Source organism: Colias croceus, chromosome 4 (genome assembly GCF_905220415.1).
Source record: "Colias croceus chromosome 4, ilColCroc2.1".
NCBI classification, from domain to species: Eukaryota; Metazoa; Arthropoda; class Insecta; order Lepidoptera; family Pieridae; genus Colias; species Colias croceus.
The window spans coordinates 3,399,206-3,413,302 of NC_059540.1; the positions used below are offsets into that span (position 1 = coordinate 3,399,206).

At 31.5% G+C, this 14,097-nt stretch overlaps 1 protein-coding gene across 1 annotated transcript in view; it reads left to right on the plus strand.

Moving 5' to 3' along the window:
- Positions 1-293: 293 nt before the first annotated feature.
- The window catches only part of LOC123691099 (nitric oxide synthase-like protein), a 32,728-nt gene continuing 18,924 nt past the window's right edge, over positions 294-14,097 (plus strand). Inside the window, exons 1-6 of the mRNA XM_045635337.1 lie at positions 294-601; positions 4,937-5,073; positions 6,028-6,190; positions 11,132-11,223; positions 11,753-11,894; positions 13,101-13,240. Of these exons, the coding sequence (XP_045491293.1) occupies positions 323-601; positions 4,937-5,073; positions 6,028-6,190; positions 11,132-11,223; positions 11,753-11,894; positions 13,101-13,240 (953 nt within the window). The 5' untranslated portion in view covers positions 294-322. The remainder of the gene's footprint in view (positions 602-4,936; positions 5,074-6,027; positions 6,191-11,131; positions 11,224-11,752; positions 11,895-13,100; positions 13,241-14,097) is intronic.

Consider the following 14,097-nt stretch of genomic DNA (forward strand, 5'->3'; position numbering starts at 1 on the left):
GTGTAAAAAATGGTCTAACAAATAGTTTTTATCAAAATGATACCTACTTCCTATAAAATTTACGCTACACTCATAATTTACAAACAGCATGACCAATAAGTGGAGGATGTCTGAACAAAACGTATTTGCTCTGATTTATACTAACTTAAGCTGTCAAGATACGAATCTTCGTCTGCAAATATTTAAAACAAACTAGTCACTTTGCTACAAACGATAAAACTGTTATAAATACACCGGTGACACCTATTTGTGATTAGTGCGCCCGCGTTTGTACGCGCCTCATACATTTTTAAAATATCCATTGATCTCACTTAAAATTAAAATGGCTCCCGGGGTTGTTCCCAATCCTGACGTCATGATAAACGGACCGCTTGACGTCATCGCGCAAAATGACCGTATTATCCCGGAAATCAAAGAATCGATTCCCAAATCATGCCCCATAGATCATCTCGATGATGTCAGTGTTAATGACGTGGGGATGAAAATAGTAAAGCTTGATAAGAAGCAGCCGCGTAAAGTTGTTAGACCGAAAGTGCTAAAGAACCATGAGACGAGGGAGTACCTGTATGATCGGCTCTACGATACCACTTGCCCTAGAGTGGTAAGTACATACTTAATGTTTACCTATCGGACATGTAACTACGTATCATCTCAAGTTTTTTAATAACTTTGTCATCGTTGAATTACAATAGAGATATATGAGAATATTTTAAAAAATGATGGCGATTTACAGCGTTGATTATTTAAACTAAAATGATATAATTGCTAAGTGTTAGTGAATAACTGTGAATAGATACCTACTTATTGGAAATGAATTATTTAATATTGATTGATTCCGGAAGTATTGGATGTATTGTAAAGCTAGATTTTCCATTTATTATTATCAATATCTTTAGTTTATGGTGTGCACTCACAATGTCTGTTTACAAACATTTATTTTTTACACTATAAATATAAATAAGCTTATCTAGAATACATTTGCATATATTCAAAGAATAACATTGTGGTAATAATTAAACAGGCAGTTAATAAACTAAAAGGTAACATAAATCTGTCTCAACCATAAATACAATTACGTAACGATGTTAAGACAGATATCTATTGTACACTGTATTTGTTATTAGCTACTTTGTATATGACCAATGGTCAAGCAAGATATTTACATTTTTCCTATGTGATCCAATTTTATATCTGAAATTTTAAGTATATTTTGCTATTTTACAACGGTTTCATTTAAAAAATGTTATCGCATCTATTTTTTATCTTTTTATTCATAAAATATATCGGTCTATACTCTATACCGTCCTGAATTCAGTACCTAAGTTCTTGCTGTAATAGTTAAGGCCATAATCCACTACGCTGATCATGACTGAGTAAATAGATGCCTCATGTCCTCCAAAATTTTAACACTATGTTACGTATTCACGGAGCAATAGCGAGACGACAAAATGTACTGATACGTAATTAATTACTGATGATTAATAATTTCAATTCATATTTTTCGTATTTTCATCTAGCATTGAATCTTCCCTCAATTTTATTTTATTAATTATTTTCTGGGAGGCTTTAGAACTACTACCAAATCGTATGAAGAATATTTTTTCAAATTGTTTGTGTTAAATAGATATTATGATACCAATTTGATAACATTATGAATGTTGACATTCACTTAAAATAACGCTCCCGAAATAACTTGAAAACAAGAAAATAATATGCACATAAGGCTTATAAATGACAATGCTTATCTAGAAAGAAAGAAAATACATTTAATTATAGAGATAAATTTTAATTAACATGTTGCTCGAAATATTTTAATATTAAAGAAATCTGTTTACGAAATAGTATATTCGTACAGTTTCTTAGTTTGTTTTGAATGAGGCACGGAGGCGTCACTAATTTTATTATTTACGGGTAACGTCGTTTCATACATTAGAATTAATTCTTGTTTGTATTATACGTCATGTGTTATTTAAATATTTTCACTTTCGATATTTGTACTTAGATTAGCTTTTTACTAATAATAAACTGGCCACCTAAATTTGCTGCAGAAATATCTCTGAATTAAAGGAACGCAGTTCACGAAATGTTATGTTTTATTTGTACAAAATTATAATTTTCATAGATAATCAATTATCATATTAAACTACAGAATAATTGGCGGTTCATAATATACATAATACATAGTTCTTACAGTTCTTAGTTTAGTATACTGATACTCAATTTTCTTTCAACATAAATCTTTCCTTAATTATTAGATAGTATACTGTTAGAATTCACACACATAATTCAAAGGCTTAAATGCTAAATTTTACCTTTTTTCTGATTGATTATTAATATAAGTTATAACAGCTCAGAAAACTAAATATCAGTATCTATTTCCTATACCCACACAGCACATAACATGTAGAACAAAAATACATCTTCGTTACGGTGCTTATCTCGCAAACTATGCCGGGGCGCGAGCAGCCAGGCGTTTGTATCCGGGAGTTGCGATCCAAATTGCCCCGGGCTGAAGTTACACCAATGAAACTTTTATTTATTCTTTATGCTATTCATATTGTACATGGTTTTATTGAAGGTTAGGTTTATCGACGATCGGTGTGAACGCTGCCAAATTACAGGTGTTTTTCTAAAATAGTTGCACGTGTTTTATATATAGGTACTTTTATACATTAAAAATGAAAAAAAAAATGATGAAGAAAGTCGGTTGAGGCAACCGAAATATCTCTAATTGTATCATTTAAAATATTATAACGTTAATATCCATCACTATATTAGTCTTAATTAATCTGTGCATGTTTACACTCTTATCAATCAATAAAATGTTCATTCGATAAAGCACGCAACTTTGTTTACAAAATAATGAATTCCACACTAATTTGTAGTACCCAGTTGTAATGTAAACAATCCTAGCAGCTGTGATTCACATGAAATTTGGTATTGTTTGAGAATGGAATGTTCTGGAACTATTTTAGTACCTACTAACGTAAAAAAAGATTTACATCAATGATTCCTGCATTAATAAAGCAAAAATTGCTTATAATTGCTTTTATTGAATTACTAGGTATAGACGTAAAATGTTTTTTAAAGATATCTACTGCATATTCTTTTTTTACATTAAAAATTTTCACATTAAATTATACCCAGAGTGATCGTAATATTTAAATCTACACACTGTAAGTATCTTACTATACACGAATATGTATAATAATAAGTATACTTATTATATAAAAAATGTTTTATTCTAAAGTATTCAGTCATGAATGAACGTCGTCAACGAAATCATGCTTCAACGATTTTGTATACGTGCTGCATTACTATGAGCATATTGTTCTACAAGAAAAATATTATCTTCTCATATGTAAAGTACAAATTCAAGTAAAATATTGTCACTGGAAGCTCGCGATACGCATATGTAGAACCTCGTTAACGGCTCCGTATAACCATTAATAGCGTTTTATAGCACTCATTTTGCTATAAAAATGATTATATTTACAGAAGAAAGTTTGCATGGATATCGTTTTTATTCATGTAAATTGTAATAGTAATTCATGGGATGTCACATTTTCTCTGACATTTTTTATGTAGATTTTTAGTTTCTGTATTTATATACTATTCCTTTATTCCATAACATGTATAATGTAACGGTAAATAAAATACGTATTACATGTAATACGTTGTGGAAATAAAAAGGGGAAATGGCCCGACAAATACGGCTATTTCCCTGACTAACGAGATTCAAATCTATCTAGCGTAGGTACAATTCAATCACTTACTTTGACTCAACAATCTTCTGCAAATTGCAACAGTAGTGATATTTTTTATTATTTATCAAGGCTCATCATAATATTACTTAGTAATATTCTCTTCTTATCAATGAACTTAAAAAAATTGCAAATTCAGGTTAATGAAAATCGCTTTTATTTAAAGTTATAATTGAATTTGGTTAGTAAAATAATATGTTTATGTTTTTTTCTAAGGTTTTTTTATATTATCTGTTTTAATAATAAACTTTTAAAAAAATTTAAGAAACTGGCACACTAGAAAACATACTAAAAAAAATGATATCTTATGGTGGCCACGCAGTACATTTCGTTCCAAATTTAAAAATGTTTTGTTTTCATTATCTGTGACACGTTCTATTTTAGCGCGAAATGGCGAAATGCGTAGGTATAATAATTAATTTGTGAATGTGTATAATATTGAAGTTAATAATTTGATTTCACATTTAAATATCTTGTTTTAATATAATTTATTGTGAATCTATCGATGATAACTTTCGCGTAAGTACACCCTTGTGGCCATTATGAGTTTCTGTAGTTAGTATTGAAAATTTTCCAACATTTATTTGATCAATGTTCCTTGAAAATTTTAATAAGTGGAAAACTTAAAACAGGAGCACATTTGAAACATAAATTTATTTGGTATAATAGGAAATTGATATGAAAGAAAAATATATGGGATGCACAATTTGCATAACAAAGTTGTAGCATTAAATAAATATGTCGTTTCTGTTATAAGAAAAACAATTTTGTGCGGTAGATTTGTCATGTAGGAAAAACGTAATTAATGAACATACATTGCGAAAATTCAAGACTTAGAAGAATAAGAAACAAATGGACTCTTTTATTTACTGAAAATATAGACTTTGTAGCTACGTCTTAGTAAGTAGTAGGCGGAGAAAGTGAATCTCATATATTCAGAATTTATTGGGGTAGGTAGTTTTCTATATCATTGATTGTTTTTTATCAAAGCGCAATCTTTAAGTCACTATTCTCATTTATTTTTCTATGATTTCTTGTATAAAATAGTTTTAGTTCTTTCGCTTGATGCGAACACATTCGAATTTTCTTTTATATAACTTTCACGTAATAAACTAATTGGATATAAATCAAAATAACAATTTAACTATTATACATTATTTGCTTGTCCCCAGTCTACACTATGCAACGAAAAAACATGCCTGGGCAGTTTGATGGCTATCCCCGGAAGAGGAGACGTGCCAAGAGATCCCGAAGAAGTTCTCAATGATGCTAAAGATTTCCTTGGACAGTATTTCGCTTCGATACGAAGGTAAATTTGTTTGATTTTTTATAATATTTATCTGATATGGGGTAGCCAAATAAGTGTTTTGTTTAGTGTTATCTTTAATATAATGTAATTCTGTAATTTATAAAATTTATAAGAGTTAAAAAATACATGATATTACATTTATTATTATATTATGTAATTTTAGTTGTCTAGGGTGGATAGACATACACAGATACCTTATAGATCTACAAAAGCTCTCATTATTAACATCAATTTGTAATTGCTGATAGTGTGACAGTGTTACAGTAAACAGCACTTCGATATTTGTCTAAGTAGGTATATCAATAGTAGGTAACCAAAATTAATGCAAAGCAAATACGAATTTAACATATTTCTTCATTTTGAGCAATGTTTATTTTTATGGTACAACTAGCTTCCGCCAGCGACTCCGTCCGCGCGGATGTCGGTCTTCGCGTGGATGGTTTATTTCTCCATTTTGAGTAACTCTGACAATGACATCTTATAAATATCTATTGGACCCAAATACGGCTAGGTCTATAAATAATACGCAACGTGTGTTCGCGGTTCTACAGAACAACGTCTATGGATAAAACTGAAAAATTAAGATTATTTTTTTCTACGTATTTTTTCAGGATAAAAAGTATCCTATTTTACGCACAGGATAATAAGGTATAATTATACCAAGTTTCATCGAAATCGAACCGGTAGTTTTCACGTGATGTCTTCACATACAGACAGACAGACAGACAGACAGACAGACAGACAAAAATTTTTTTAATCACATATTTGGGTTTGGTATCGATCCAGTAACACCCCCTGGTATTTATTTTTTCAATATTTTCAATGTACAGAATTGACCCTTCTACAGATTTATTATATGTATAGATAATACACACACACACATAAACACACTTGAAGCATTAGGTATAGTTCCATTTTATACGTTTTATACTTTTCTACGTTTTTCTATACTAGAGCAAACACGCCAGCCCACGAAGCACGCTGGAAGGTGGTACAGGAAGAAGTGGCAAAGACAGGAACATATCAGCTAACAACCACAGAGCTGGTGTTCGGAGCCAAGTTAGCCTGGAGAAACGCAAGTCGGTGTATTGGCAGGATACAGTGGTCCAAATTACAGGTCAGTTTATAAGGCTAAGATATTTCTATACTAGGGCAAATGCTATGAAGCACGCTGGAAGGCGGTATAGGAAGAAGTGGCAAAGACAGGAAAATATCAGTTTACTACCACAGAGCTGGTGTTCGGAGCCAAGCTAGCCTGGAGAAACGCAAGTCGGTGTATTGGCAGGATACAATGGTCCAAGTTACAGGTCAGTTTATTAGTTTAAAATGTTTCTATGCTGTAGCATTTTGCTACAGCAAATGCTATGAAGCGTGAAGGAAGGTGGCACAAGAAGATGTGGTGCAAACAGGAACAAATCAGCTTACTCCTGATTAGAAGACATAATAATTTATTCAGAAAATCTCACGAGATCTTAGAAGATTTTTTCTTGACAAAAATGTAACAAATAATGTTATAGGAATAAAAAGTCTACGTGTGATAAACGTGAAAGTTCTTGAAATACATCTCTTTCTGTGTTATCTTTGTTAAACTTTCGTGAAATAAATTTTCAATGTCATGCCTTTGAATTATCTTCTTCGTTGACTTTTCTTTAGGTAATAATGCGTAATTATTTACGCGAACGTTTATACGTTCCAAATCTTTTCATAGTAAAAACTCTTAAAAGATAGTGTATTTTTAGTAATTGCGATAAATCTCTGAAATCGTTTATATAGGGACAGCACGTGACCAAATAGAAATGACATCATAATAATATCCTGAATTGTTATTTTCCAAGTAAATGTCGAAATTCCTTTACGTGACCGGAATACCTTGTTAAAACACCTACCTAAATTCGTTTCTAGTCTTTAATCTCCACACTGGTGTTTTCATAGTTTTTCTTAATATTAAAGCAATAATAAAGTAAATTTTAAATTGGATAATTAATTGTTTACTGGAAAAGAAAACGGATGAAAACCGTTGACGCAATCGTCGTATAAGATGGGTCGTAAACAAACCCACCTACCGACACATTCTTGAGGCAGAATCTGTAATATAAAATTAGTATGTAAGTATATTAGATAATATTATAGAAATGGTAATAACTAAAGAACGTAGTATATAACATTGAATGAATGTTTTATATAAAATATTATGTTACCACACTTTAAAAATGTTGTCCTTAATTGACCCCCGGCTGTTTAAAACTTCATCTGCTTGTTTGAAACCAATACAATACAACAGTAAGTATTACATCATTTATTTAAACGGAAAATCTATCTTTTGTTGTAAAAAATAACATGCAAATACGGCCTTCTACCATTGTTTTGTTTTGTACTAACGACTGATTGTGCGCTGAATTATTTAGGTACACTCACGTGAGATTTCACTTTTGCCTCGACGGGAAAGAATAGCCGTTTGTTTGATTACAGCGTATTGAAAATATGAAAGTATTTTGCAATTTACACAGATTGGTATTATGGAAAATATACGGTAGTAGATACATTTGATTACAATTGAATGTAAAGAACTTTTACAAGTTTTTTTATGGGCGGTGGTGATGAAATTACTTCAGGTGTCCCACCTGCTCCTTTGCTTGCTCTACCATAAAAAAATGGATATCTCTGCCATGAAGTCAATTTTCCTTTTCATTTCTTTATTGACGTGATCGTGCTCTAAATAATGATAGTAGGAGTTTTTAAGTGGTAGAATGAAAGTGTTATGAAAGTAATAAAAATGAAGTTTACATTGTAAACCAGAGATTTCAAATTAATTTCACCAAAATAATTAATGTTTGATGTCGGATCTTAATCATAAATTTTCAGAGAGCAATTAATGTTTTTATTATCTACTTAAGTACTATAGCCTTTTATTTTCGACCCATTACTTTTTCATAAATGCTTGAAATTTACTGGAACAATTTGTCTTCAGATAAATCCAAAGGGATATTATTAAAAACCCATTTTATTATTTCCACGAGAAGAGAAGATGTTTGATAAGAGTCTACAGGCGCTATCAAAGCTTGTTAAAATGCAATTTTCTGCCTTTCTGTTTTTTCATTTATTTACACTGTTACAAGAAAAGCCGTATAATGTTACTAGTAGTTGTATACGTAGTATATTATTATTAGTCTGTGCTAGTAGGTATATATCAACGTAAGGGTCCACCAAGGGAAGCCTTCTTGTGCTTATGTTAAATTTGATGTAAAATATAACTCAGATTTATTTTCCGTTTGGTTTCACTATCATATTATGTAATACTTTGATCCTTTTATCAATTGGGTATTTCAATTTCAACTTCTTTTCTTATTTGTTTGTTTTGAAACAATTTGTTTCTCTTGCTTATTTTTCCTAAATAGAAAGTCGATTAAAATAAATTAGCATTAAGTTACGTAGCCTTAAAAGCTAAGAATTGTAATTATGAGGACTTCTTCATAAGCAGCAAGTAACCCGTAGTACAACCGTTTAACATAGATTTAAATATTATATTTATATCTATCTACATCCTTCAACATCTGGAACGGTTATCTACTGGGTGATTCTCACGGAGTTTTTGTTTATAGTATGCATTCGCAATAAATCTTATATCATGTGAAAACTTATTATTTATACAAATTATACATTGGGGTGATAATTCATTATTAGGTGACCCAACTTCCTGGTTCGCGGCAAAAAAACCTCATTAAAATCAACAAGAAACTAAAACAATATTGGCAGTAAAATCAATTATGTTCGTTCTTACTGCTTGAAACTACGAGGAATAGGGCAAAATGAATTTGCTGGCTCTAATGAGAAAACTCTCATTTCGCACCAGGACACAAAAAAGGAATATGGGAGGGTTACGCTTAAAATCATTTTGTAGGCCGAAATAAAATACAAATTGGTATTAAAATAACTGAACGAGTGTCGAGTGTGTTATGGTTACTTGATCTGTTGAGTTTTCGGTGCGTTCTTTTATTAAAAATTATTTAACTGACAATTTTAGTTCTCTTTCCAGTTTCTACTATGCAATTAAAAAATAGTACGTGAAATTAATGTAATAATAAAATTTATTTGTAAAATTTAACAAAATACTAATAATGTCAGAATTCAAACGTGAGAGTGAAAACAGTTATTGCTGTAACTCACTTTATCAAGCAATTTTCTTGCGTAATACGTTTTTAATAAAATACTCAATGTCGAGATTTAATAGTGGCATTTAAAGTAGCAAGTGGCATATTATAATAAGCGTAGTAACTTTTGTACTAGCACGTAGTCGGCAATTTATTTAACAGTATTTCTCTCCAAAACAAATGCTGTATCTAATAACTTTCACAGATAGAACACACACAAACTAGATTATACCAAAACTGTTAAACAAGTAAATGTTGTATGAATGCTAGCGTTGTTTGACTGTATAGTTGTAAAATAAGCCGAAGCTTTACAAACACGCCAAGAGCGCCTTGTAACATAGGATATTACTAATTAAGTGCCACGTCCTCTGTTTGCTCTCAGAGGCTAACTACATTATGTCACTACGCTTCTATACGAGTTTTAGAAACATTATTATTTAAAAATATGGAACGAGTATTGGAATGGTTATTGAAAATTTAAAATAATATCCTGAACCGCTATTACATTATGATTGGAAATGGAATACGTTGAAACGTAGGTATTACTTCGAATTTAATTTTAAAGTGGTACTGTTAGCGAGTGTTGGTTTATAGCGGAACCTTTTGATAAATGTTTTATTATAGGTACCTAGCTTAATCACCATAGCATTAACAGAGTACGTTTTTAAAGATAACCATGTAAATGACCATTCAGGCTTACGCATAATTAACCTGCTATATATTTTTCTCATTAAAATAAGAATCAATATCGCTTGGAATTTCATCACATGATCTTTATTTAATATGTGATTCTTTTGCGTACTATGCATGTTAATGACTACAAGATGTGGTATGACAAATATTGTTGTGACGTTGCTTATGTAAATTAAAACATCCAACGCACGTGTCACATGACTTTAGGATGTGGGATTTGTTATTTAAATTAACTAAAAAAATAGTTACACATTTTAATAAAAAGTAATTGAAATTTATGTAGAAATGCGTCCGTGGATTAAGTACAAGAGATGCTGTATAGAAATTGCAGAATTTATAGCTATAATAAATGATGAAAAAGAACCATCAGTACTACGCATTTAATATCCATTTAGAAGTTTTATAAAATTACGCCCCCAATAACTCACCTCGTACAAATCGACATTGTTAATGCATTAACTCGCTTAAATTGATTACAAACACTTAATCCTACAATTATCGCAAAGCTCCGCGATTGAAAGGCGGTAAATCTCAATATTTTTCTAATTAAGTCGGTTGATTGAGTAGCAGGCGACGTAACGACATTAAGCGACTTTATTCGCTCACCATTCAGTTCGCATCGGTTAGACGGATGACGAGGACTTAAATCGGCATTACCAGGACTAAATTTAAGTCATCTGATGTAGAGAGTACATTTCGTAATTACACTGCTTAAACAGATTGCTTGGGTTAATCAGAATGAGGCTCTCGGCTCGTTCGCGGTTCGCAGAATTTCATGATTTATTTCACAAAATTCGTAGGCCCTTCCATACTGTTTTGTTAAGAGGTCGTGCGTAGGTACATTATAAACAACAATGGTTACAATTTAAATTCGACAATTGTTAGCTTATTTGAATGTTAGAAAGTTATTTTCTGTTCCGAATAATATGTTCTATTGTTGACGTTACTTATCAATTTAGTTATTTTTCCGCCGAAAATAATATAAAACTTTGAATAAACTCACAGTCGTTTGTTTTGTTGTTTGCTTTTACTTTTCAGGTTAAAAGCTTATACAGAATTTAAACAAAGCAAGACGAATCTTGGAATTAGAAAAGCTATTGTGATGTTTTGTATTATTTTTCATAACTTATTGAAATAGCAAGAAAATTCTTTACAACCAAGTTTAATTTTTGAATATTTTATAGCATTTTTCAATACTTACAGCAACTTTTTAACAGGTTTTCGATTGCCGACAAGTCACAACTACAAGCGGGATGTTTGAAGCGCTCTGCAATCACATCAAATACAGTACAAATAAAGGAAATATCAGGTAAATAACCTTTGTTTATACATCTAATACTTTGTGTTACACATTGAATTTAAACAATACCTGACTCAGTGTAAAGAAGTCCCGAGTCACGTAGCTCCAGAACGATACAGCTGTTGCACTGATCGATTCTTTGGAATAAGTAGGTTAAAAACCACTTTATTTACTTTGTTGCTCTTACAAGAGCTCCTTGATTTTTCTTGGTCTTTGTAACTTAGTAAACAATTGTAGCAATCAATATAAAGTTAACAGACTAATATTAGTAGACTTTGTTACTTTAATTTAAAATTTATTATATTTACTTGTAAATCTTATTCTGAAATAACAAAAATTATAATACTATTAAGTGCCTACAAAATCCTCAATTTAATTTTTAACACCGATTGTGACTAACAAATACGATGAATTTCATGTATCAATCAGCTCTTCAAGCCGTTTAAGTGTTCCTAAAAAATTCGCACACATACCAAAACATCAAAATCTTCTATAAAACTATTCTCAACCCTATAAAAAAAGGAATTTCCCATACCAGGTCAGCAATAACAGTATTTCCCCAACGCACGGACGGCAAGCACGACTACAGGATATGGAACAGCCAGCTGATCAGCTACGCGGGCTACCGGCAGCCAGATGGCACGGTGCTGGGAGACCCTATGCATTGTGAATTTACAGAGGTAGTTGTTTATACCGCGTTTATAAACCGCGGAGCACAGCTAGTTGTTTTTAATGCTACCAGCATTATAAACAACTAGCTGTGCTCCGCGGTTTTACCCGCAGTGCTCCGCTCCTGATGGTTGGTCTTAGCGAGATGATTTATTATCTATACTAATATTATAAAGAGGAAAGGTTTGTAATTATGTATGTATGTATGGTTTTCACGCATAAACTACTGGACCGATTTTGATGAATTTTAGACCCTGAGAAAGAACATAGGCTATCTTTTATTACGAAATATGTACCACGGGCGAAGCCAAGGCGGGCCGCTAGTAGTCTATAAATGCCTTCCTCGATAAATGGAATCGGACCAGTAGTTCGCGTTCTGAGATTAGCGCGTTCAAACAAACAAACAAACTCTTCAGCTTTATAATATTAGTATGGATTAAAAAAAAAAAAAAAATGGTCTCAGTAGATGGCATGTGGTGTCTTTTTCGTAGTAATAGAAGTAACTTCTATGAGATTGTATCTTGCCTATATCACCACGCAGCGTAGTGCGTCAATGCGTATTCAAATGCGTATTTTTTTTAATTTAATTTTATTGGTTTACAAATATCTTGTACACATTAACAGTAGTAGAAATCAAGTACCTACATTTACGAATAGAAAACAAGAACAGTCCAACACTGAAAACGCATTCACGTGCGTGAAACTGTTAACATTTCCTATTCATGCATTATTTATTCTCAAACTCTTATTTTTAGTTTAATATCGTAATTAAAATTTGAACGATATTTAAAGCGGTTTTAATATTTTTAAAAGCTTTTCAAAAGCCTATATCCTAAATCAATCTCTATCGACGTAACTGACACTAATACCACCTGATTTCTGTAAAAATGTTAATCTTTTAAAAGATTACTGGTAATTGGTTTCGCTTTTTAAACCATTGTAAAGCTTTAGTTTAAGAAAAGATTAATTTGAATTAATTAGTTCAATTCAACTGTTACCAACGTAATTATATGAGTTTCTTTAATTATGTGAACGGATTTCCTTTAAACCCGGTTCAGTTTAGTAAATTTACAAAAGAAGTTCCATTTAAGTTAGATTTATCTAGTTAGTTTGAACAGAAAAAACTAGAATTTTATTAATTGGAACGAACATTACTAAAAGGCAAATAAAAGAAGGAATTTTTTTTAAACATTTAAAATATTCTTAAAATTCCCTAGTTATGTTTGAAACTTGGCTGGAAACCACCTAAAACAGCGTGGGACATCCTGCCTCTCGTGCTGTCAGCGAACGGCAAGGACCCGGACTACTTCGAAATTCCTCGTGAACTTGTCATGGAGATTCATATGACGCATCCAACGTAAGTATTTTTAATGATTAAATTATAATTATTAGCTGTTCTTCTAAATTTTGCTTGGTAGGAAAAGTGTTCAAAGGGTTAAGCATATTTTTGTCAAGTCGTTTTTGCACGACTGAGTTTACAAACCTATTAGTAGAATGGTAGGAGAATTAACCTCATTTTATTTTCATTGTTATCATAGAAGTCTATACAAATAGGGCTTAATAGTGTTTTTAATATTTAAACATATTTAACCCTACCCATAACAGCGAGTAAAAGGTATGTATCCTCGAGTAAACAGTCCATCCAGAGTCGTTTGCATACCAAGAATAAATATTCAATAAATTCGCATACATTCGGTTCGTTTGTTTTATTATTCATATTTTCATTGGAGGTAGTTTCAAGAGATTAAACGGTATCATTTTATTGTCTTTGAAATATTCATCGCTAGATAAATCAGAATAAAAAAACAAAGCAGTTTGTTCAGGGGTTATTATGTAGTTTTTAAAGCTCTAGTAAAGACAAAAACAATTAACATCTCAGTTTAAAAAAAATCACAATATATCAATTATACCAAATTACTACCAAAAATATCAATTCTCGGATGATCGTTCTCAATAAACGCAGGCCGGCCACTAACGCTTCGCATTCCCCATCAACTTTATGCGGACATAAACACTCGTTGAATGCATTATTGTATCACACGAAAGGTTGGCAAACACCGTGCAGATTGCTTATCGTAAAACTTTGCTCCAGTGATCTCCAATCTGTGTTTATTGCCCATAAATCAGGCCCATTCAATAATGTTACGCTATTGATAATGTTAACAGGCGTCTCGCGAATGGACTCATAACTTTTGATTGATTTAATCGGTTGTG